The sequence below is a fragment of the Stegostoma tigrinum genome, chromosome 8 (genome assembly GCF_030684315.1).
Source record: "Stegostoma tigrinum isolate sSteTig4 chromosome 8, sSteTig4.hap1, whole genome shotgun sequence".
In the NCBI taxonomy this organism is placed as follows: domain Eukaryota; kingdom Metazoa; phylum Chordata; class Chondrichthyes; order Orectolobiformes; family Stegostomatidae; genus Stegostoma; species Stegostoma tigrinum.
In genome coordinates, this window is record NC_081361.1 from 86561156 (window position 1) to 86585554 (window position 24399).

Here is a 24399-nt window from a genome sequence, read left to right on the forward strand (position 1 = left end):
CATCATTCCTGCCTTGGAATTTTGATGACATTCCTGGACCGTATATTTTATCAGAGATAACAAAGTGTGGAGCTGGATGAACACAGCAGGCCAAGCAGCATCTCAGGAGCACAAAAGCTGACGTTTCGGGCCTAGACCCTTCTTCAGAGAGGGGGATGGGGAGAGGGAACTGGGATAAATAGGGAGAGAGGGGGAGGCGGACCGAAGATGGAGAGAAAACAAGATAGGTAGAGAGGAGAGTATAGATGAGGAGGTAGGGAGGGGATGGGTCAGTCCAGGGAAGACGGACAGGTCAAGGAGGCGGGATGAGGTTAGTAGGTAGGAAATGGAGGTGCGGCTTGAGGTGGGAGGAACGGATAGGTGAGAGGAAGAACAGGTTAGGGAGGCAGTGGGCGAAAGGGAGATTTTGAAGCTTGTGAAGTCCACATTGATACCATTGGGCTGCAGGATTCCCAAGCGAAATATGAGTTGCTGTTCTTGCAACCTTCAGGTGGCATCATTGTGGCACTGCAGGAGGCCCATGATGGACATGTCGTCTGAGGAATGGGAGGGGGAGTTAAAATGGTTTGCGACTGGGAGGTGCAGTTGTTTGTTGCGAACCGAGGAGAGCTGTTCTGCAAAGCGGCCCCCAAGCCTCCGCTTGGTTTCCCCAATGTAGCGGGAGCCACACTGGGTACATTGGATACAATATACCACATTGGCAGATGTGCAGGTGAACATTTGCTTGATATGGAAGGTCATCCTGGGGCCTGGGATGGGGGTGAGGGAGGAGGTGTGGGGGCAACTGTAGCACTTCCTGTGGTTGCAGGTGAAGGTGCCGGGTGTGGTGGGGTTGGAGGGCAGTGTGGAACGGACAAGGGAGTCGCGGAGAGAGTGGTCTCTCCGGAAGGCAGACAAGGGTGGGGATGGAAAAATAGCTTGGGTGGTGGGGTCGGATTGTAGATGGCGGAAGTGTCGGAGGATGATGCGTTGTATCCGGGGGTTGGTGGGGTGGTATGTGAGAATGAGGGGGATCCTCTTTGGGCCTGTTATGGCGGGGGCGGGGTGTGAGGGATGTGTTGCGGGAAATGCGGGAGTCGCTGTCAAGGGCGCCCAGTTCTTCCCCTCCCCCCAATGCATCACAATACCGGCCCAGCTCGTCCCCTCCCCCCACTGCATCCCAAAACCAGCCCAGCCTGTCTCTGCCTCCCTAATCTGTTCTTCCTCTCACCCATCCCTTCCACCTCAAGCTGCACCTCCATTTCCTACCTACCACCTCATCCTGCCACCTTGACCTGTCCGTCTTCCCTGGACTGACCCATCGCCTCCCTACTTCCTCACCTATGCTCTCCTCTCCACCTATCTTCTTTTCTCTCCATCTTCGATCCGCCTCCCCCCCTCCCTATTTATTCCAGTTCCCTCTCCCCATCCCCCTCTCTGATGAAGGGTCTAGGCCCGAAACGTCAGCTTTTGTGCTCCTGAGATGCTGCTTGGCCTGCTGTGTTCATCCAGCTCCACACTTTGTTATCTTGGATTTCCCAGCATCTGCAGTTCCCATTATCACCCATATATTTTATCAGTTTGGCAGAGAAGTTTGTCGTTGCTTAAATAGTGCTATTCTTCTCTTATAGGTTTACCTATTAGCAATGGGTGAGTCGCTTCCTGTGTTAATGGCTCATCAGTTGCTACGGTCCAGAAAGACATGGCAAGAGATTGACCCTCTGAAGGAAGATGTGAAATACCCTACAGATTCTCTGGCAAGCTTGGCATATCTTTTATTTGTTCAGCATATTGGCCTTGATCAATTTCCAGCTATATACAGGTATGTAAGTGTGAAGGGCCATTATTTTGCACAGCATTTCAAGAATAGATGCAAAATTGAGATCGTTATAACTCTCTGGAACATAAACCAATTCTGCCGTGTTCCTGCTCTCAGTCCCACCGCAGCAACTTGGAACTTCTTCCCTTGCTTTCCAAACCTTCCTCAGATTCATTTTTGTTTTTGAACAATGATTCATGCAGATAATTTTATTCATTCTGCTGCTTATTGTGTTCTTACTCTATATGAAGCACTGTAGAATATTTTGCATAAAAATAGAAATTGCTGGAGAACTTCAGGTCTGGCAGCATATGTGGAGAGAATGCAGTGTCAGTTCACTGCCACAGAATGCTGTGGATGCCAATTCACTAAGTATATTTAAGACTGAGATAGATAGGTTCTTGATTGTCAAGGGGTTCAAGGGTCATGGTAGAAAGTAGGAAAACGGAGTTGAGAAACTTATCAGGCGCAATTGAGTGCTGGTGCAGGTTCGATGGGCTGAATGGCCTAATTTCTGCTCCTAGGTCTTACGATCTATCATTTTGGGTCCAGTGACCCTTCTTCAGAATAGAATATTTAATGTCCTGTATTTTACAGTGCAAAGTCATCTGCTGTGTTTTCACGCAGTCCTAGCTTAAAAACCCAAATTTGAAATGGACCAATTATTATTCTGATCTTACTAATACTTAAGTAAGTTGAATCATGTCAAGAAACAGAATCAAATATTTAAAGCACAGAAGATAATAGGTACTCATGTAAAAATTTATGTTGCTAACAGATTTCAAGTTTTTACTGCTTTCTGTCAGCAGTTGTGTAATCAAAAGAACCTTCCCAGTGGTTCAGCAACTTATCTACTAAGCACCTGAATATCCGAGTACTGCGTGGTTGAGATCAACTGTCGAAAATGAATCTAGTATTATACATTTTCAAAACTTGATGCATGAGTAACGTTCTAAGTCAAGGAATATTACCACAGGGTAGCTGTTCCCCTTTAAGAGGTCAGGAGCTTCATGCTAGGACGAAAGATAATTAAAGATAAACCAGAAAATGTTGGAGGAACTCAGCAGGTTTCACAGCAAGTGTAGAGAGAGAAACAGAGTTAACATTTGGAGTCCAGTATGACTGATCTTTAGAACATTTGCAAAAGAAAATTAATTGGATTGGGGGTGGAAAATTACATAGAGTTAATAATTTATGATAAATGTGTACCACTAGTTGATTTGCTGTAGACTGAGAAAACAGCAGACTGGAAAATGGAACACTTGGCTGGAAATTGATACGGAAGTTGTTGGCTAGTGCATCACAAGCCATGGCGGGGGTTAGGAAAGTCACATTTGTCAGCTGGCAATGCTAGCCGTGACCAAAACCTTACCAGAAAACAAAAATGCAAATTTATCGAAAAGAATCTTCTCACTTTTGTGGTAATCCAATTGTTGTATCGTATCACTTAACTAGATGGACATATCAACAAGATTAGCAGCTCATAACAATATTGCAATCACTCTGCTATAGAGTGCAAATACAAAAAAAGTTTATTTATGATTTTACATTCAAATTTTGGAAATCAATGTCAAGTAACACAGAAAACAAACAATTGACATTTTAAAGTAATTGCTGGAAACACTCAACATGTCTGGCAGCATCTGTGGAAAGAAATAAGAGTTAACATTTTGGACCAAGTGACTCTTACTCAGAACTCCAAATTCGGAGGAACGATCACACGACAAAATGTTAACTCTGATTTCTGTCCGCAGATGCTGCCAGATCTGCTGAGCTTTTCCAGCAATTTCTGTTTTTGTTTCCAGTTTACAGTGTCTGCGGTTCTTTTGGTTTTAATTGACGTATTTGCAATTTTTGGGCATTGTAATTTGCATGGAATCACCTGTGAATGATATTTCATTAAAATGATCAGTTTCAGTTTTTTAAATTGAAATCTCTGTTTTGCAGTCCTGGGTACCTGCTTCTAGTTAATATGGAATATATCGCTGCATTGATTAGCAAGTAAGTTTAAATATCTGGAAAATTATTTCACTGATTAATAATATGATTAAAACCTGTGTAATAAAACAAACTTCCCAATTTAATAGCCTAAATCAAGGGAGATGCCTGACTCCTTTTTCCAATTGTTTTCTTTCCTCCTCCTGTTTTGAAGACAACGGACTGAACCATCTGGGAGGCAGATGGGCTGCCTGCTGAAGCTGGAGCTTAATTGATGAATTGAAATGCCTTTTCAGTGGCAACTTAGGGATGCCTCATTGAATTTTGCACCGATCCCTCCTAAATTTGAATGGCAGAGAGCAGGCCAAGCAGCATCTCAGGAGCCCAAAAGCTGACATTTTGGGCCTAGACCCTTCATCAGAGAGGGGGATGGGGAGAGGGTACTGAAATAAATAGGGAAAGAGGAGGAGGCGGACCGAAGATGGAGAGAAAAGAAGATAGGTGGAGAGCAGAGTATAGGTGGGGAGGTAGGGAGGAGATAGGTCAGTCCAGGGAGGATGGACAAGTCAAGGAGGCGGGATGAGGTTAGTATGTAGGAAATGGAGGTGCGGCTTGAGGTGGGAGGAGGGGATAGGTGAGAGGAAGAACAGGTTAGGGAGGCGGGGACAAGCTGGGCTGGTTTTGGGATGCAGTAGGGGAGGGGGAGATTTTGAAGTCTGTGAAGTCCACTTCTCCCCCTCCCCCGCCCCCCGCGCAGTATTCGAGAACACCCTTGACCGCATCTCCCGCATTTCCCACAACACATCCCTCACACCCCGCCCCCGCAATAACCGCCCTAAGAGGATCCCCTTCATCCTCACATACCACCCCACCAACCTCCGGATACAACGCATCATGCTCCGACTCTTCTGCCATCTACAATCCGACCCCACACCCAAGCTATTTTTCCATCCCCAACCTTGTCTGCCTTCAGGACCGACCACTCTCTCCATGATTCCCTTGTCCACTCCACACTCCCCTCCAACCCCACCACACCCGGCACCTTCCCCTGCAACCACAGGAAGTGCTACACTTGCCCCCACACCTCCTCCCTCACCCCTATCCCAGGCCCCAAGATGACCTTCCATATCAAGCAAATGTTCACCTGCACATCTGCCAATGTGGTATATTGTATCCATTGTACCCGGTGTGGCTTCCTGTACATTGGGGAAACCAAGCGGAGGCTCGAGGACCGCTTTGCAGAACACCTCCGCTAGGTTCGAGACTGCGCCTCCCAGTCGTGAACCATTTTAACTCCCCCTCCCATTCCTTAGACGACATGTCCATCATGGGCCTCCTGCAGTGCCACAATGATGCCACCCGAAGGTTGCAGTAACAGCAACTCACATTCAGCTTGGGAACCCTGCAGTCCAATGGCATCAATGTCGACTTTACAAGCTTCAAAATCTCCCCCTCCCCCACTGCATCCCAAAACCAGCCCAGCTCGTCCCCTCCTCCCACTGCATCCCAAAACCAGCCCAGCTTGTCCCCACCTCCCTAACCTGTTCTTTCTCTCACCTATCCCCTCCTCCCACCTGAAGCCGCACTTCCATTTCCTACCTACGAACCTCATCCCGCCTCCTTGACCTGTCCGTCCTCCCTGGACTGACCTGTCCCCTTCTTTCCTCGCCACCTATACTCTCCTCTCCACCTATCTTCTTTTCTCTCCATCTTCGGTCCATCTCCCCCTCTCTCCCTATTTATTTCAGAACCCTCTCCCCATCCCCCTCTCTGATGAAGGGCCTAGGCCTGAAACGTCAGCTTTTGTGCTCCTGAGATGCTGCTTGGCCTGCTGTGTTCATCCAGCTCCACACTTTGAGATCTTGGATTCTCCAGCATCTGCAGTTCCCATTATCCCTGATGGCCATAGGCTGTCTGTTTTCCAGGGATTTTCCTTCCATATGGACAGTCTGGCAGCTGTGACCATTTTCAGTTGATTACTTTATTTTTCAGAGGTTGCTTGCACCTTGAGGCACCCAAAATCGGGAGTCTATGTCCTGGAAAATCACCCTCTGTGTTCCATTGCTGACAATGTTCTAGTCCCATACTTCCTCCTTTTGGCAGAATTGATATCACTCATTTGACTCTGCTGTGGATCAGGATTAGTGTGTTGACTACTCTCATAAACGTAGGCTGTGAATTTCAATAAAATCTTGGAGCATGATGCAGGAAGATTGAGGGTCAAAGTTTTTGCAGCTCAGAAGGAGGTGTTTTGGCCCATCATGTCTGTTCCAGTCAAACGCCCATCTATTCTAATCCCATTTTCCACCACTTGAATGTTGTGGCGTTTCAAGTGCTCACGTAAGTAGATCTTAAATGTCTTGAGAGTTCCTACTTATCCCAACCTTAAAATATAAGTTCCAGATACTCTCAACCTTCTGAGTGTTTTTTTTTCTCACATGCCCTCTAAACCACCTGCTCCTTACCTTAAAACTGTGCCCCCAATTATCAACCCTTCTGTTAAGTTGAGTTGGAAAGGGAGAAGGGAGGTAAGGGGTTAATTCAAATCTTTCACTCTTGATGTCTCTGCCTCTTTTCTCCCATCAGTTGTAGTTTGATAGTAAAATACTCTGGAATTACTTCGCGTACTTTCTATTCTACACACCAGACTATCTCAAAACTGGCTTATTTATCACACTTCAGTATGACCTCAGTGATATTGCCAATAGTGAAGCTGAGAAGTATATTTTCTGATATTGCTGTGCTTTGCATTGAGAGATCTATCGATGCTTTATAGGCAAACCTCCCAAATCATTTGTAATGAAAAAAGGTAGCCATGATGTCGAGGTGCAGGTGTTGGACTGGGGTGGACAGATTCAGAAATCACACAACACCAGGCTAAAGTCCAACAGGTTTATTTGAAAATACAAGCTTTTAGAGCCTCACTTCTCCTTCAGGCATTAGTGAGAGAGGTAGTATCAGACAAAGAATTTCTAAGTAAAAGATCAGAGGGCCACACCACTGATCAGGATGTATTAAACAAACCTGTGATGCTGTTCAATCTTTAATCATTTAGAAGGTTTTAATTGATTAATATGTATATGTAAATTCCCAGATTCCTTTCAAGTCACTATCCTGAGAGAACTAAAGGTTTTATTGGTGTAACGAAGAGGCGTTTAGAATTTGTTTGTGTTTTGGTTCGGAGTCAAATTGTGTATGTGTGGGTATGTGTATGTGTGGAGAGAGGATGTGCCTGTGTGTGTTTGTGTGTGTGTGTGTGTGTGTGTGTAGAGAGTGTTTGCATGTGTGTGCCTGTAGAGAGAGTGAGAGTGTATGTGTGTGGAGAGAGAATCTGTGTGAATGGAGACAGTGTGTCAGTGTGTGTGTGGAGAGAGTGTAAGAGTGTGTGTGTGTGTGTGTGTGTGTGTGTGTGTGTGTGTGTAGAGAGAATGTGTGGGGAGAGTGAGTATGTGTGTGGAGAGTGGGAGAGTGAGAGTGTGTCTATGGAGAGTGAGTGTGTGTGTGTGTGCGTGGAGAGCATGAGTGTGGAGAAAGTGAGTGTGTGTCTGGAGATTGTGAGTGTGTCTGGAGATTGTGAGTGTGTCTGGAGATTGTGAGTGTGTATGGAGAGTGTGTGTATGCGTGGAGAGAGAGAGTGTGTGTGTGGAGAGAGTGTGTGTGCTTATGGAGAAAGTGTGCGTGTGTGTGTGGCGAGTGTGTGTAGAGAAAGTGTGACTGTGTATATGTGTGTAGAGAAAGTATGACTGTATGGAGAGAGAATGTGTGTGTATGGAGAGAGAGAGAGTGTGTGCGTGTGGAGAGAGTGTGTGTGCTTATGGAGAAAGTGTGCGTGTGTGTGTGGAGAAAGTGTGCGTGTGTGTGTGTTTGGAGAAAGTGAGTGTGTATGTGTGGAGAAAGTGAGTGTGTGTGTGTGTGTGTGGAGAAAGTATGACTATGTGTGTGGAGAAAGTATGACTATGTGTGTGGAGAAAGTGTGAGTATGTGTTTGGAGAAAGAGTGTGTGTGTGTGTTTGGAGAGAATGTGTGTGTATGGAGAGAGAGAGTGAGAGTGTGTGTGCTTATGGAGAAAGTGTGCGTGTGTGGAGAAAGTATGACTCTGTGTGTGTATGGAGAGAGAGAGTGTGTGTTTGGAGAAAGTGAGAGAGTGTGTGTGTGTGTATGGAGAGAGAGAGTGTGTGTGTGTTTAGAGAGAGTGTGTGTGCGCGCCTGTGTATGTGTGGAGACAGTTTGTCTGTGCACGCATCTGTGGAGAGAGAGAGAATGTCTATGCATTTGTATGTTGGATATAACCCGGTGTTCTGTGAGTTCTGACCCAATGTAAAAAGGATAAATCTCTTGGTAACTTCTACTTTCAATGAATATATCAAGATTATTAAGTTACTGGTTTTAAAAGATTGTGAATATTTTCATAAACAGTTTATGAATGTTTCTTTTGTGATAGTTATAAAATGTTTCTTCTGATTGCATAAAATACTTTGTTTATTCTAATAACAGGACAGAAGAGTCCATTTTGTCTAAAGGTCTGGTAGGTATTTTTATATTTTATGTTGGAAAGCCTGAAAAACTCTTCAAACTCAATGCTGAATTTCCAATTCCAATCTGTTAAATATTCTGGTCTAAGTATAAATTTCTTCCGTGTGACAAATAATGGCCAGGGATTTGCAGCAATAATGGTTGCAAAGACGTGTTCACCATCATTGTTTATTTGAAACTTTCACCAGCTTTTGGAGTCCATGCATGCATGATTTAATACAGAAGTCCAGAAGTTGCCTCCAATTATCTGCATTTCTCAAAGGTTGCGCAACTGGCCAACTTGACCCAACCGCACACTCCTGCCAACAGCTGATTATGATAGGTGGTTGGAGATTTTGAAACTCAGCTAAGCCTTTACAATGAGCTTAGCTGTAATAACAGTCCTCAAGTATGTATCAATTGTGAAGTCTGTTAAATCTATAGGAACATGATTTTTTTTTGAAACTACATCAGTGGGCCTGTCAATCAATGCACTCCAGCAGCAATTTTTTTTACTGTAATAGACAGCTGTAGCCTTTTAGTTTTTATTTTAAAGGGCTGAAGGTTTAAATAGCTTTAGATTATGACATTTATAAAGATCTTATTGACCTTCAAGATCATGTATGCTTTATCCATGCATTCATGATACTTGCACTGTAGGTTCAGGCCCTTGGATTGTGAATATGGACTTGCTTGACTGAGCAGCAATTTCCAATGGCTCTGCTGACTTCAGGTTTTCTGCCTGTTTAATTTATGCTCCACCTCCTTCGCCCCTGCAGACAAAAAAACAGGATCTGCTGGACTATACTTTTGTATCGTGGTTCTGGCTTCCATTTTCAAAGAATGCTCCATAAAAAGCAGCCCTTGCTCTAGGATTGAAAACAGTTAAAATCCAATTAATTAATTTCTGCTTTGGGAAGCGAGAAATGAAATCGCTTCGCCACTTGCGAAGATCTTTGCATCCTCGCTCTCCACTGGAGTCGTACCTGAGGACTGGAGAGAGGCAAATGTAATTCCTCTCTTCAAGAAAGAAAATAGGGAAATCCCCGGCAATTACACACCAGTAAGTCTCACGTCTGTCGCCTGCAAGGTGTTAGAAAGGATTCTGAGGGATAGGATTTATGACCATCTGGAAGAGCATGACTTGATCAAATACAGTCAACACGGCTTTGTGAGGGGTCGGTCATGCCTCACAAACCTTATCGAGTTTTTTGAGGATGTGACGAGAAAAGTTGATGAGGGTCGAGCTGTGGATGTGGTGTATATGGACTTCATTAAGGCATTTGATAAGGTTCCCCGTGGTAGGCTCATTCAGAAGGTCAGGAGGAATGGGATACAGGGGAACTTAGCTGTCTGGATACAGAATTGTCTGGCCAACAGAAGACAGTGAGTGGTAGTAGAAGGAAAATATTCTGCCTGGAAGTCGGTGGTGAGTGGGGTTCCACAGGGCTCTGTCCTTGGGCCTCTACTGTTTGTAATTTTTATTAATGACTTGGATGAGGGGATTGAAGGATGGGTCAGCAAGTTTGCAGACGACACAAAGGTCAGAGGTGTCATTGACAGTATAGAGGGCTGTTGTAGGCTGCAGCGGGACATTGACAGGATGCAGAGATGGGCCGAGAGGTGGCAGATGGAGTTCAACCTGGATAAATGCGAGGTGATGCATTTTGGAAGGTCGAATTTGAAAGCTGAGTACAGGATTAAGGATAGGATTCTTGGCAGTGTGGAGGAACAGAGGGATCTTGGTGTGCAGATACATAGATCCCTTAAAATGGCCACCCAAGTGGACAGGGTTGTTAAGAAAGCATGTGGTGTTTTGGCTTTCATTAACAGCGGGATTGAGTTTAAGAGTCGTGAGATCTTGTTGCAGCTCTATAAAACTTTGGTTAGACCGCACTTGGAATACTGCGTCCAGTTCTGGTCGCCGTATTATAGGAAAGATGTGGATGCTTTGGAGAGGGTTCAGAGGAGGTTTACCAGGATGCTGCCTGGACTGGAGGGCTTATCTTATGAAGAGAGGTTGACTGAGCTCGGTCTCTTTTCATTAGAGAAGAGGAGGAGGAGAGGGGACCTAATTGAGGTATACAAGATAATGAGTGGCATAGATAGAGTTGATAGCCAGAGACTATTTCCCAGGGCAGAAATGGCTAGCACGAGGGGTCATAGTTTTAAGCTGGTTGGTGGAAAGTATAGAGGGGATGTCAGAGGCGGGTTCTTCACACAGAGAGTTGTGAGAGCATGGAATGCGTTGCCAGCAGCAGTTGTGGAAGCAAGGTCATTGGGGTCATTTAAGAGACTGCTGGACATGCATATGGTCACAGAAATTTGAGGGTGCATACATGAGGATCAATGGTCGGCACAACATCGTGGGCTGAAGGGCCTGTTCTGTGCTGTACTGTTCTATGTTCTATTAATTACTGGTTTAATGCATTCTTTTTGTAGCTGAACTTAAATGATTTATTGTATATCTATTTGAATCTATATTTTTCAGGAATTATTTGAACATTGCTTATTAACAATTGAAGATAATCATCTCTGCCACAAGTATTTGGAAATGAAGAGTATTCTTACTGTTCCTCAGGTAGTTCACAAATCAAGCATAAAGGAAATATATGTGGATTGCAGACTTTAACTAAGATTAACATTGGAACAGCTAACTATTGTAACAAGGATTATAATGTTTAATTTCTGACTAACATATTAATAAATACATTTCTCAAATTTCTGCCCATAGGAATTAGTGAAGGTGATGACTCTGTGTCCCATTGAGCATTTGGTATGTATTGATGTAATGATATGAAACTTTTTTGATTTTATTTAAAGAACTTGAAATGCTTTATTAGATTTACATATTAGATGCAAGAATTGGAAAGTAGGGATAATTGCAGGGATAATGGGGGCCTGTAATTATCCTAACGTAGACTGGGATTGTGACAGTGTGATGAGCAAAGAAGTGGAGGAATCTGTGAAACATATGTGAAAGAACTTTCTTGACTAGTATGTTTCTAGTCCAATGTGGAAGGAAGCAGCACAGGATCTAGTTTAGGAGGAAATGTGGGCAGTGGAAAATGTTTCACTTGGGGAACAGTATTCATAATATCATCAGAAATGGAAAATTTGCTGAAAAGAACAAGGATCAATCAAATATAAAAATAGTTTAACTGAAAGAGGTTTAACTTACTTTGTGAGGGAGAAAATCCAAATCTGGAACTCTGAAGTTTACTAAAGATACAAATTTGTTAAGTACTACAAACTTGATTATTGAAGACACATTTTCATTTTGCAATTATTAGAACATTTGCAAGAACACCAATATAAAGGAGAACAACCTTTTATATTGTATGAGAATAAAGTGCTGATTGGTTGGAAAGTCGACTCATGGAAAATGCACCACTTAAATGATGACTGACAGTTAATGCTAAACTTTGTTTAAATTTAGCAGGCAAATTGATTCTGATTGGTTGAAGTGTAGCCCTGAGAAATAAATCAGACAATAGCTGTCACCTATTTTAATAAGTTGAAACAGGTGCAATGTCTGTGTGTGTTCCTTATATCTGGAAAGAATAGGACTTTGTAGTAACATATGTATCTTCCAGCAAGTGGTTATATTGTGTTATTCTGTATTGCTTATTAGTATAATTCTTAGCACACTCTGGATTATTTAACCAATTGATACCTAGTTGTGGAATCACATCTAATGTTGGATACTGAGATAATGGGAACTGCAGATGCTGGAGAATTCCAAGATAATAAAATGTGAGGCTGGATGAACACAGCAGGCCAAGCAGCATCTCAGGAGCACAAAAGCTGACGTTTCGGGCCTAGACCCTTCATCAGAGAGGGGGATGGGGAGAGGGAACTGGAATAAATAGAGAGAGAGGGGGAGGCGGACCGAAGATGGAGAGTAAAGAAGATAGATGGAGAGAGTATAGGTGGGGAGGTAGGGAGGGGATAGGTCAGTCCAGGGAAGACGGACAGGTCAAGGAGGTGGGATGAGGTTAGTAGGTAGATGAGGGTGCGGCTTGGGGTGGGAGGAAGGGATGGGTGAGAGGAAGAACCGGTTAGGGAGGCAGAGACAGGTTGGACTGGTTTTGGGATGCAGTGGGTGGGGGGGAAGAGCTGGGCTGGTTGTGTGGTGCAGTGGGGGGAGGGGACGAACTGGGCTGGTTTAGGGATGCAGTAGGGGAAGGGGAGATTTTGAAACTGGTGAAGTCCACATTGATACCATTAGGCTGCAGGGTTCCCAGGCGGAATATGAGTTGCTGTTCCTGCAACCTTCGGGTGGCATCATTGTGGCAGTGCAGGAGGCCCATGATGGACATGTCATTCAAGAGAATGGGAGGGGGAGTGGAAATGGTTTGCGACTGGGAGGTGCAGTTGTTTGTTGCGAACTGAGCGGAGGTGTTCTGCAAAGCGGTCTCCAAGCCTCCGCTTGGTTTCCCCAATGTAGAGGAAGCCGCACCGGGTACAGTGGATGCTGTATACCACATTGGCAGATGTGCAGGTGAACCTCTGCTTAATGTGGAATGTCATCTTGGGGCCTGGGATAGGGGTGAGGGAGGAGGTGTGGGGGCAAGTGTAGCATTTCCTGCGGTTGTAGGGGAAGGTGCTGGGTGTGGTGGGGTTGGAGGGCAGTGCGGAGCGAACAAGGGAGTCACGGAGAGAGTGGTCTCTCCGGAGAGACCACTCTCTCCGTGACTCCCTTGTTCGCTCCGCACTGCCCTCCAACCCCACCACACCCGGCACCTTCCCCTACAACCGCAGGAAATGCTACACTTGCGCCCACACCTCCTCCCTCACCCCTATCCCAGGCCCCAAGATGACATTCCACATTAAGCAGAGGTTCATCTGCCAATGTGGTATACTGCATCCACTGTACCCGGTGCGGCTTCCTCTACATTGGGGAAACCAAGCGGAGGCTTGGAGACCGCTTTGCAGAACACCTCCGCTCAGTTCGCAACAAACAACTGCACCTCCCAGTCGCAAACCATTTCCACTCCCCCTCCCATTCTCTAGATGACATGTCCATCATGGGCCTCCTGCACTGCCACAATGATGCCACCCGAAGGTTGCAGGAACAGCAACTCATATTCCGCCTGGGAACCCTGCAGCCTAATGGTATCAATGTGGACTTCACCAGTTTCAAAATCTCCCCTTCCCCTACTGCATCCCTAAACCAGCCCAGTTCGTCCCCTCCCCCCACTGCACCACACAACCAGCCCAGCTCTTCCCCCCCCCCCACCCACTGCATCCCAAAACCAGTCCAACCTGTCTCTGCCTCCCTAACCGGTTATTCCTCTCACCCATCCCTTCCTCCCACCCCAAGCCGCACCCCCATCTACCTACTAACCTCATCCCACCTCCTTGACCTGTCCGTCTTCCCTGGACTGACCTATCCCCTCCCTACCTCCCCACCTATACTCTCTCCACGTATCTTCTTTACTCTCCATCTTCGGTCTGCCTCCCCCTCTCTCCCTATTTATTCCAGTTCCCTCTCCCCATTCCCCTCTCTGATGAAGGGTCTAGGCCCAAAACGTCAGCTTTTGTGCTCCTGAGATGCTGCTTGGCCTGCTGTGTTCATCCAGCCTCACATTTTTTTATAATGTTGGATACTGTTTTGAGTTTTTCAAACAAGTACCTTACCTGTTGTGAACAGTTGAAGCCATCTTGCAGATAGTGCCTACCCTGATCAGATCATTTGTTATTATATATTGAGCAACTCCTGGATTAGCTTAAGGCCAATGCTTTCTTTCCTGAAAAGTGTCTTTTATACCTTAGATTAGGATGTTCCAAATATTTGAGCAGTCGGTCAAGCTGGCTATTTCACACTGCTACTATTCACTTACAAAACAAACGGTATTCACCATAACAGGATGCTGCCATCAAGTCAAAATGAACACACAAATGAGTAAATAGAGATAATAAAATGTGAGGCTGGATGAACACAGCAGGCCAAGCAACATCTCAGGAGCACAAAAGCTGACGTTTCGGGCCTAGACCCTTCAACACAAATGAGTAATGTGGCTTATGAAATTCAGTGCTGGTGTAATGTCGGTATAAAGACCATACGCCCCAAAGACTGGCAGATTGTATCAAAGATTGCACCATTTTGGCTGTTCGCAGCAGACAGGGTTGTCACTGGACCCATGCTGTTGCCAATCAGAATCCACATACCCACCATTTAGCAATCTTCTTTTATACAGTATACCATTGTTCCCTTTACATCGGTAATCTCATAAATATCCTGATGAGTGTAAGATGAGAAAGTTCAACAAAATATTAAAGATGTAAAGATTACGATAAAACAGTTACATGATGGTTTATAACAACTGAATGGTACAATACAACAGTCAATTAAGTTGAATATGAAAAAAAGAAGTGGGGAACAAACAAAGCATAAGAATAAATTTGTGGCTAATATAAAAGATAATTCAAAAGGATGCTTAAACATGGAGTGGAGCCAAATAGGAGGCAGAGAGCATGAATAAGATATAAATAAATTTGTGTCTGACCTCTGTAGTAGAGTAGACTTCAGTAGAGACCATACCTGGAAAATTGCATACAATTTTGGTCACTCTACCTAAGAATGAATATGCTTGCCCTAGAGGAAGTGCAGCAGAAGGTTCACTAGGCTCATACCTTGGATGACAAAAGAATCCTATGAGAAGAGATTGGTATTCACTAGAGTTTAGGAGGATGAGAGGGGATCTGATTGAAACAAATACAATTTGAATGAGCAAGACAGATAAGATGCAGGGAGGATGTTTTCTCTCTGTGGGGATTCCAGGCATGGGTGGCATTGGGAGGGCTTGGTGAAAGTCTCAGGATACAGGCTGGACCACTTAGAAGTGAGATGAAACATTTCTTCATCCAATGGGTCATGAACTTGTGGAATTTTCTCCAGAAGGCTATGGAGGTCAAGTCATTGAATATCCTCAAGAAAGAGATACATACATAGATGTAAAAGACATCAAGGGATATGAGTAAAATTCATGAATATTACGTTGAGATAGCGGATCAGCCATGATCATTCTGAATGGTGGAACAGAGTCTAAAGGCCAAACAACCTACTCCTGCTCCTGATTTCTGTGTTTTTAGAACACTGGAAAAGCCTAAGACCAATAGGCATAATCTCAGAATAGAGGATCACCCTTTACGACAGAGATCAGAAAGAATTTCTTTTCTGAGAGGGCATTAAATCTGAATTCTTTACCATAGTGAGCTGTGGGTTTTGGGTCATTACGTATACTCAAGCTGAGATAGATTTTTAATCAGTAAGAGAAGAAGGGGTCGTGGGGAAAAGGCAGACAAGTTGAGTTGAGAATTATCAGATCTACCACGATCTCAATGAACGATGAAACAAACTAGAGAGGGTGAATGGCGTACTTATGCATTTTTGTATTATGGCCCACGGCTGGAGTATTGTCTTACTTGTGGACAGTACAGGAACATGACAAGTCCTTAGAAATGGTGCTGAAGTTATTTTCTTGAGTGTTACCAGGAATGTAGGACATGAGTTATATGAAGAGGCTAAGAACCTGGCGTTATTTGCCTTACAGCTGAAAAGATTAAGAACAAATATGATGAGAGTGCCAAATCATGAATAGCGTTCATAATGTAAGTCAGGAGAAACCGCTTCCAGTGGCAGAAGGTTCAGGAACTACTGGACGACGATTTGAGGTGGTTGGCAAAGAACAGGCAGATTGAAGAAAAGGTTCATGCAGCAAGTTATTATGATCTGGAATGTACTGCCTGAAAAGCTGGTGAAATTAGATCCTACTGGCATCTCCAAAAGAAAATTGGATATAAGCTTGAGGGAAAGATGTGTACATGGTTATGAGGGGAAAAAAAATGAACAAATGGGACCAGTAGATGGATAGCATGTTCAAAGAGTCAAAGATAAGGCTTCCTTCTGCTCTGTCCTATTCTACAGTTCTAATTGTCTTTATAATTTTTTAGCGAAAATCAAGCCTAAAGATATTTCAGCAGTACATAGACAAGTTTGATCCAGAAGGAAAATACAAATTGTTTAGGTGAGTATAGTCCAGAAGGAATTCAATGTATTTTAGAGAATATGTCTTTGCTAGTTTTTCTGAATAAGCTCAATAGAACACATTTGATGGACTTTAGGTTAGGATATGCAAAAATAATGGACATAAATCAGGCTAGCAGACGAGAAATTACACCTTTTCTACAAACTCATTAAATATAAAACAGTCATGGTATTATGAGATGACGAGCTTCAGACTTTTTCGGATAATCACTAACTGTATTTTACAGCACATTTTAAGTAGTAAAGTGTTATTTTGGGAAAGAGAAATTGCAAATTTGAATCATATAGCATGCAAAATGAAGTGTTAACTGTATTTTGTGTTGAAGTTCCAGTAGATTTTAAACCTTTTGGTAGTCTGTGGCACTACAAGTGAGTTCACAGTATAAGTTCTGCTAGTCCCAGAAAGCAAAGCAACTTAAGTCAGGGTATTCAGTTTGTAGGAAAACCACCAGTTTGCCATACTGTAGAGCTACTTGAACCATGAAATTGTGCTCTGCTTTACAATATACTATGGATCTATTTTTTGAATTGTATACAGTTACTGTCTTTTTTGAGTTGTTAAATAAAGCTAATTCTAAATATTTCTGTGCTGTTACTATTTTGTAATTATTGTAATGTATGGCTTCCACTTTACTGTAATTATGCAGTCTCACTAACAATTGTGTGTCGCAAGGAGTCTGATGATTTTTAAAATTGTTGCTTACCCTACACTTATATAGGCATAATTTTACATTTTAACGATTTGATTTAGATATTGATTGCTTGTTTGGAAGTCCTGTCATTATAAGTGCTGCAATTTTAATGTTAATCTGTCACTGACTTGGACTCAAACCAAGCATTGTAAAATTGTATCCTGAAGGATAGCATCCCTGTGGTGAGAGTCTACTGGATGTTCCAAAATTCTTTATAGGCTAAATGCAGAAGCTTGTATAAAAAGAACTGATTCCACTCCTCAATATATTTTAACATTGTAAGAGATCTTTAGGACATAGTACAAATCATAGCAGGTACAGCCCATTATGTAACTCTGATATGATCAACTTATTTCACATGCAATGTTTTTGATAGTCTCAAAATTATTGAACTGTAACTGCAAACTAAGGGATTTGCATCAATACTGTATGAGTGTTCATTGTTATGGTAAAGAATATTTTGAAATCTGAGCTTATTTTAAATGCTGCAACTATTTATGATAGGTTTGTTAACTGTTGTAGTGGCACTATTTAAAAAGACCCACATGCAGGTCATGTTTAAAGTATGATGTGAAGCTGCCAGTGTTGGGCTGGGTTGGACAAGGTGGAAATCACATGACACCAGGTTATAGTCCATCAGGTTTATTTGAAAACACTAGCTTTCTGAGCATTGCTCCTTCCTCAGGTGTAGTAAGAGAGGAGGTATCAGGACACAGAATTTATAAGTAAAAGATCAAAGGATCATACAACTGATGCAAATATATTGAATAAATCTAAAATGGCTGGCTGACTCCCTCCTGTTAAATCTTTAATAAGTGGAAAGGAGATGCAGGCTTCGATTGATGAACTTGGAAATACCAGAATTTGTTTCATGTGATTGCTGTGAGATTACTACAGGTTTTATCAGTGTATATAAGCGGTGACAACTCAGGTTAGACAATGCATTTTAGGTGTGAGGCCTTGTTTAGAATCTGTGTTTTAACCTGGAGACAGACTGATTTTGTTTCTGAAGCAAAAATTTGTAAAATACCCAATTGACTGACTGTGTCTACAAATTGTGCTTTTTGAACAAAATAGAATGTATCTGTAACTACAAATCTGGAAATACAAATTCACCCCATAGATTTATCTGTGTGTCTGTGTGTGTGTGGGGTGGGGGGGTGAGTGTTTGAGTTGGTGGAGAGTGTACATGAGAGAGGGAGAGTGTGTGTGGGGCTGGTGATGGGCAGAAAGTGTGTGTGTGTGTGTGTGTGTGTGTGTGTGTGTGTGTGTGTGTGTGTGTGTGTGATGGTGGAGAGAGAGGAGTTTGCTGCATAGTGGAGAGACTAAGAGTGTGTGTGGCATGGGGTGGTGGACAGAGAGGGAGTGTATCTGCGTGGGAGGGGTGGAGAGAGGGAGTGTGTGTATGTGGGGGTGGTAGTGGAGAATGGGTGTGTGTGTGGGGGGTGATGGCGGAGTAGTGGAGAGAGTGTGTATGTGTGTGTTGGAGAGAGTGTCTGTGGGGTTGGAGAGAGTTTATGTTTGTGTTTTGGAGAGTGAGTGTGTGTATATGTGTGTTGGAGAGAGAGAGAGTGTGTGTGTGTGTTTGGTTGGGAGCGGTGGAGAGAGTGTGTATGTGTGTGTTGGAGAAAGTGTGTGAGTGTGTGTGTGGGGATGGAGAGAGTTTATGTCTGTGTGTTGGAGAGTGGGTGTATGTATGTATGCGCACGGATGTGGTATGGACGACGTGCATGTGTGTGCAGTAGTGTGGTGGGGTCACTTGTAGTGCGACATGAACCCAAGATCACAGTTGATGCCGTCCTCATGGGTCCCGATCTTGGCTATAAGCCTGTTCTCAGTGACTCAGCGTGGTTCTGTATCCCAAAGTCCGCCTTGGAGGATGTTTACCTGAAGATCCAAGGCCAAATGTCCTTGACTGCTGAAGTGCTCCCCCAGTGGGAGAGAACACCTTTGTCTGGCGATTGTTGCGCAACGTCTACTCGTTCGTTATTGTAGTGTCTGCGTTGTTTCTCCAATATACCATGCACTGGGGCATCCTTGCCTGTAGTGTGTGAGATAGAAAATGTTGGCTGAGTCACATGAGTATCTACCGTGCACATGGTGGGTGGTGTTCCCACGTTTAACGGTAGTGTCTATGTCGATGATCTGATATTTTTTACGGAGGTTGCTATGGCAGGGTTGTGTGGTGTTGTGGTAGATGTCCTGAAGGCTGTGTAGTTTGCTTCAAACAATGGTCTGTTTAAGTTCTGGCATTTGTTTGAAAGTGAGAAGTGGACATGTGGGTAAGATCTTGGCGAGGTGCTCATTGTCATAGATGATGTGTTGAAGGCTGCAAAGAACATGGTGCGGTTTCTCCACTCTGGGAAAGTACTGGACGACGAAAGGTACCCTATTGGTTGTATACCATGTGTGTCTTCTAAAGGGGCTATTATAGTTTTTCACCATGGCCCGTCGGAACTGGCAATCAATGAGTTGAGCATCATAGCCCGTTCTTAAGAGGACGTTCTTCAACACCTTCAGGTGTCTGTCGTGTTCCTCCTCTTCTGAGCAGATTCTGTGTGTGCACGTGGCTTGACTGTGAGGGCTGGCTTTTTTAATATATTTAGGGTGGAACCTAGAGATGTGCAGCATTCTAAGGTTATCTGTAGGCTTGCGGTAATGACTGAATATTGAAATATTGAAATGACTGTCCTTGATGGAGGAGATACATGTGTCGAAGAATGAGACTGATCCTAAAGAATAGTCCAGGGTAAGTCTGATGGAGGAATGAAACTTGTTGATATTTTTAAAGCAAAGTACTTTGTTTGTATAGTGATGGAAGAAATAAGAGTGAAGTTAGCTTGATGTGACTGGAACTGTGATGCTACTTTTATGTTTTATGTATATATTTTAGGTGCCTGTTTAAAACTAGCCAACATGCTGGGGTACAAGCTTATGTTATACAAAATCTGAAAAATCAGATTGACCTAGCATTGAAGGTAAGCATGTCAATAAACCTAGAAATATTGTATTACCTGTAAATATTGGTATGTACCTGTATATGTGTTTGGAAGTGCTGCGGGTTTTATGAAGTATCACTAGCAGTAGCCTTGACTCTTTTTAGTCAGTTTTCTGAATTATTTGCCAATCCTAACCTAATGCATGAAATATAAGCAAAGAATGAATTCTTCTTCAGAGAATTCAGGTACATTATACAATAGAAGGTGCATGCTACCATACACACAAATACAACAGCAAAATAAAAGAATGATTCTGTGATTTCACTGAAACACATCTTTTTTGCATACTTATTAAATTTATTTTTTGAAAGCTTAGTCATACTGAAAATGAATTTTAAATACAATTTTTACCTTTATTTCAATGGAGAAAATAGCCTAAATTCTGTAGTCGGTGGTGAAGTGACAGCACACTCTTTCAGAAGGGTGCGCACAAAGATCTGGCAATCTGGTTTGCATTGATTCTTGCTTGTTAGTTTGATTCTGGTTACAGTGATTGTAATGCAGCCAGCCAGCAGGACCTTTTAGAATATGAGTTCCCTGATTGGGGCTGGTGTAATCAGGGAACCTTGGCTGATAGTGTCAGAGATTCTAGCACTCTGATAGCTGATTCTGATGAGGCATTACTAAGGTATAGGGCTCTTCTTGTATATATAAAGAGTGATTTGGTGATGGGATATCAGCCTCTGTGGAATTATTTCACAGGCACCAACTTAAGATTCCAGGCATCAATCAACAATAATAATACCATAAAACTGGCTGAACAGCCTATCAAATTGAAATATTCGCAAAATCAAAAATCAGAAAATAAAATGTTCTAATTATTTCTCACTTTTTAAGAATTTTATAGAGATCAAAACAAATATTGGAACACACAAATTGCACGAATGTAGATGCTGAAATATATATTAAAAAATGAGCATTTTTCATTGTCAAAATTCTGTAACATTTTTAATACAATGGAGAAATTTGACATTCCATAAAACAGATTAGTTATTCAGTTTCGGAGAAATAAATTAGAAAAATATAGTTTGGTGTCCAAAAATTATCCCATTATGCCTCATTCAACAACATATAACAATTTGGGAAATTTTGCAGAAACGGGGCATAAAATAGAGAAGTTCATGTCATTTCAAGAGATTTCTAAAGATTTCCATATCTGTGGGCGCTTAACTTTGCACCCTGTGGATTCACAGGAAATCATTGGTAGCAACTTATAGTTTTCTACATTTTACTGAGAGGGTGCTAATGCCAAATGTTGCTGTTGGTTTCACAGTTGTAGTGTTGGCAAATTCTAACAGTTACATTCTCATCATAACTGTGAAATCCGGGCCAATACAAGTGTGCTTTCTGTCATTTTACTTTTTCATTTAGTCTTCACGCTGCAGACTTGCAAAAAAATGCTGCAGAGCAGTTTCTCCATTTCACAGCAACGATATAACAGCATAACTACAATTAAGTCAGTCATTCCTGAGATTTGTTTTGATTGCAACACCACCTGACAAAGCCAGTTTTGCATTGCTTTGACTTAATGACAACTGCTTTATAACCAAAGATACCTTTTCAAGTTGATGCTTAAATATTCCAGGTGATGTGCCGTATTTTTCTAAACAACCAGTGGCCAAGCTGAAGTGTAACCTAATGTTTACTGTAGATACCTAAATATTTGCCTTCTTTATACCCTTCCACACCCCATTTTTTTAAAAGTTCTGCTTCTTTATATGTTTTAATCTTTAATTTTTGCTTTCAGCCTGGCAATAAGAACATGTGGTTCTCAGGCCCACAGTTGATTCCTCTACTTCATTCAGTCCTTTCACTTCCTGAAGGAGCAGAAACAGACTTGCTTCAAAACTCTGATAGGTAGGTTTCAATACATTTTATTTAGGGTCCGGGTTAAACAAGTAGCAGTGAGTTAGCACTGAAACCCTGGCTCAGCCTGTGATTTCTTATGACATGTACTCATTCTGCATTTTGTCACAATAAGTGGGTTTAGAATGTACGCCAGATTCTTGCCTCCAAGATCACAGAACTGCTGTTTTAACACCTGGCTGACTGCAGTGTCAGCCATGACTTGGAAGCAACTCAGTTACCCAGCTCGGCCTCTTGTTGGCAATGATGCAGCGTTGCTTCACAGAGCAATTAAAGTGAGGTGTGTACTGCTGAACAAGTAAGAGATTTCTGTATTAATTCTACAATGTTACATTTAAGCTGCGCAGTCATGTAGCACACCAAAGACTTTCCAGGAAGTAATCCCTCAAAATATTACAGCTGGTGTATGGCTGCACAAAAATATTTAAAGGGCATATGTGTATATACAGTACCAAAACACCTGTGCACTCCCGAAAACAATTAGAGGGACCATTGCTTTTCGTTAACCATTGTTATTATTTTCTCAAACCACATCCCCTACTTTTAACTCTTGGTTGATTTTACAGCTTCTGAAGCACCAGAATTCACTTGTGTTTCAATTAGTTGACACCATTCTGTAGATTTGAGCCATGATGATATTAGTTAGCAATGGGGAAACATCAGAACAAAGCCTAATCTTGCCATCAGAATGCATCATTTCAGGTGGAATTACAGTATGAGTAGGAGCAGATATCCTGGCTGATATTTGCCATCTGTAATCCAGGGATAATGGGAACTGCAGATACTGGAGAATCCGAGATAACGAAGTGTGGAGCTGGATGAACACAGCAGGCCAAGCAGCATCTTAGGAGCACAAAAGCTGACATTTCAGGCCTAGACCCTTCTTCAGAAAAGGGGGATGGGGAGGGGGTTCTGAAATAAATTGGGAGAGAGGGGGAGGCGGATCGAAGATGGATAGAGGAGAAGATGGGTGAAGAGGACATTTCAGAACCCTCTCCCCATCCCCCTTTTCTGATGAAGGGTCTAGGCCCGAAACATCAGCTATTGTGCTCCTAAGATGCTGCTTGGCCTGCTGTGTTCATCCAGCCTCACACTTCATAATTCAGGAATATCGATTTGTTGTCTCCCTGTAGCTGTGTCTTTTATGACTTAGCTATATACTGGAAACTTAATGAATCATTGATAGAGCCCACCTTTTGATTATCAAGTAAGTAAAATAAGAATGTGTAATCTATTTGATTCTTTAAAATAACAAACAATTTCTTTTTTGTCATTGAAAGTAAAGATCTTAAGCTGGGTACTGATAAGCATGACTTTTCAGGGCTTTATTTATTCCTTTTTTGATTTAGGATCATGGCATCGCTGAATCTTCTAAGGTACCTTGTGATTAGGGATAATGAGTGGGAGAATGCAGTGAGTATTTCAATAAAGAAATAAACCTATTGTATTTATGCAGTTTTCATATGTGACTTAAGTTTTATTAGTGAGCACTTCCTGGAGATTGATACGTACCTCAACTTAATTTACCTAGTGTCATATTTTAGTGCCCTTAACCAGAAGAGATTCTAAAGAACATCTGTTGGTTGCAGTACAAATGATGTAATCAGGGCCCATACCATCATTTCCCAACACAAATTGCCAGTGGGAATGCAGTAAGCCTAGAATAGCAAGGCTAATATTCCGGTTCATTTGCCAGCTGGGTATCTTGGATATGACATTATGACTGTGCTGTCCACATCATTTTTATAGACAGCCTTGGGATTTAAGACATTGCCATTGCCAGAGCCGTTTAACAGGTTAGAAGTCCTGCTTTGCTGAACTTGGAGCAGCTAAGCAGAATTTATAGTCTCCAATAATCAAAAATTAAAAATTAATATCTTATAATCTATTTACTGTTTCCATGATGGATTAAATTCTTGATTCTGCCAAACAATTTATACATTTTTAACCTTTTGCAGACTGGATTATGGACTAATCTTTTCTGGATTGATAGCTTCCTGAAGCCACTACGCACTGCTTTGAATATGTCTAGGGCTCATTATGAGGCAGAGATGAGAAACAAAAAACAGAACCAGAAAATCAAAGGTGGGTTCTTCAAATGGAATTTTGATATTTAACTGTATTTTCATAACCAGTGTGTTTTATGTTATTATCTTGAATGGAGATCATACATTATCCCATTTGACACTCTGACAACAAAAAGCAGGTGAAATGCCTTCTCCATTTGTTGAGTGCAGCCAAATTTGCTGATTCTACAAAACCACTGTTTTTGGAAACAATGAATGGAACTCCAGCCTTTTTGACTCATTACAGGTTGAAGGGTACATTGGAAACTATGGAATAGTGAAATTAATCAAACTAAGCTATCAATAAAAAGATTTTATGGAAGCAGAAAAGCTATGTAGGCAAGTGAAAGGCATATTATTCTGTTTCACTTTATTGATTACAGATACCCCTGATCGTGAAATGCAATGTTCGTTGACAGTTGGTGGTAAAAAGTTACCAAAAATGACCACAGCTATGCAGTTGGAGGTAAATGTC

The 24399-nt window shown here is 42.5% G+C and overlaps 1 protein-coding gene across 3 annotated transcripts in view; it reads left to right on the top strand.

The window, feature by feature from the left end:
* Positions 1–24399, top strand: part of glmna (glomulin, FKBP associated protein a) — a 70162-nt gene that overhangs the window by 45227 nt on the left and 536 nt on the right. For all 3 annotated transcript variants that reach the window (XM_059648080.1, XM_059648081.1, XM_059648082.1), the window contains 11 exons: positions 1611–1801; positions 3746–3799; positions 8231–8261; positions 10740–10829; positions 10983–11024; positions 16208–16281; positions 19887–19971; positions 21740–21849; positions 23208–23271; positions 23817–23943; positions 24308–24390. In XM_059648080.1, the coding sequence (XP_059504063.1) occupies positions 1611–1801; positions 3746–3799; positions 8231–8261; positions 10740–10829; positions 10983–11024; positions 16208–16281; positions 19887–19971; positions 21740–21849; positions 23208–23271; positions 23817–23943; positions 24308–24390 (951 nt within the window). The remainder of the gene's footprint in view (positions 1–1610; positions 1802–3745; positions 3800–8230; positions 8262–10739; positions 10830–10982; positions 11025–16207; positions 16282–19886; positions 19972–21739; positions 21850–23207; positions 23272–23816; positions 23944–24307; positions 24391–24399) is intronic.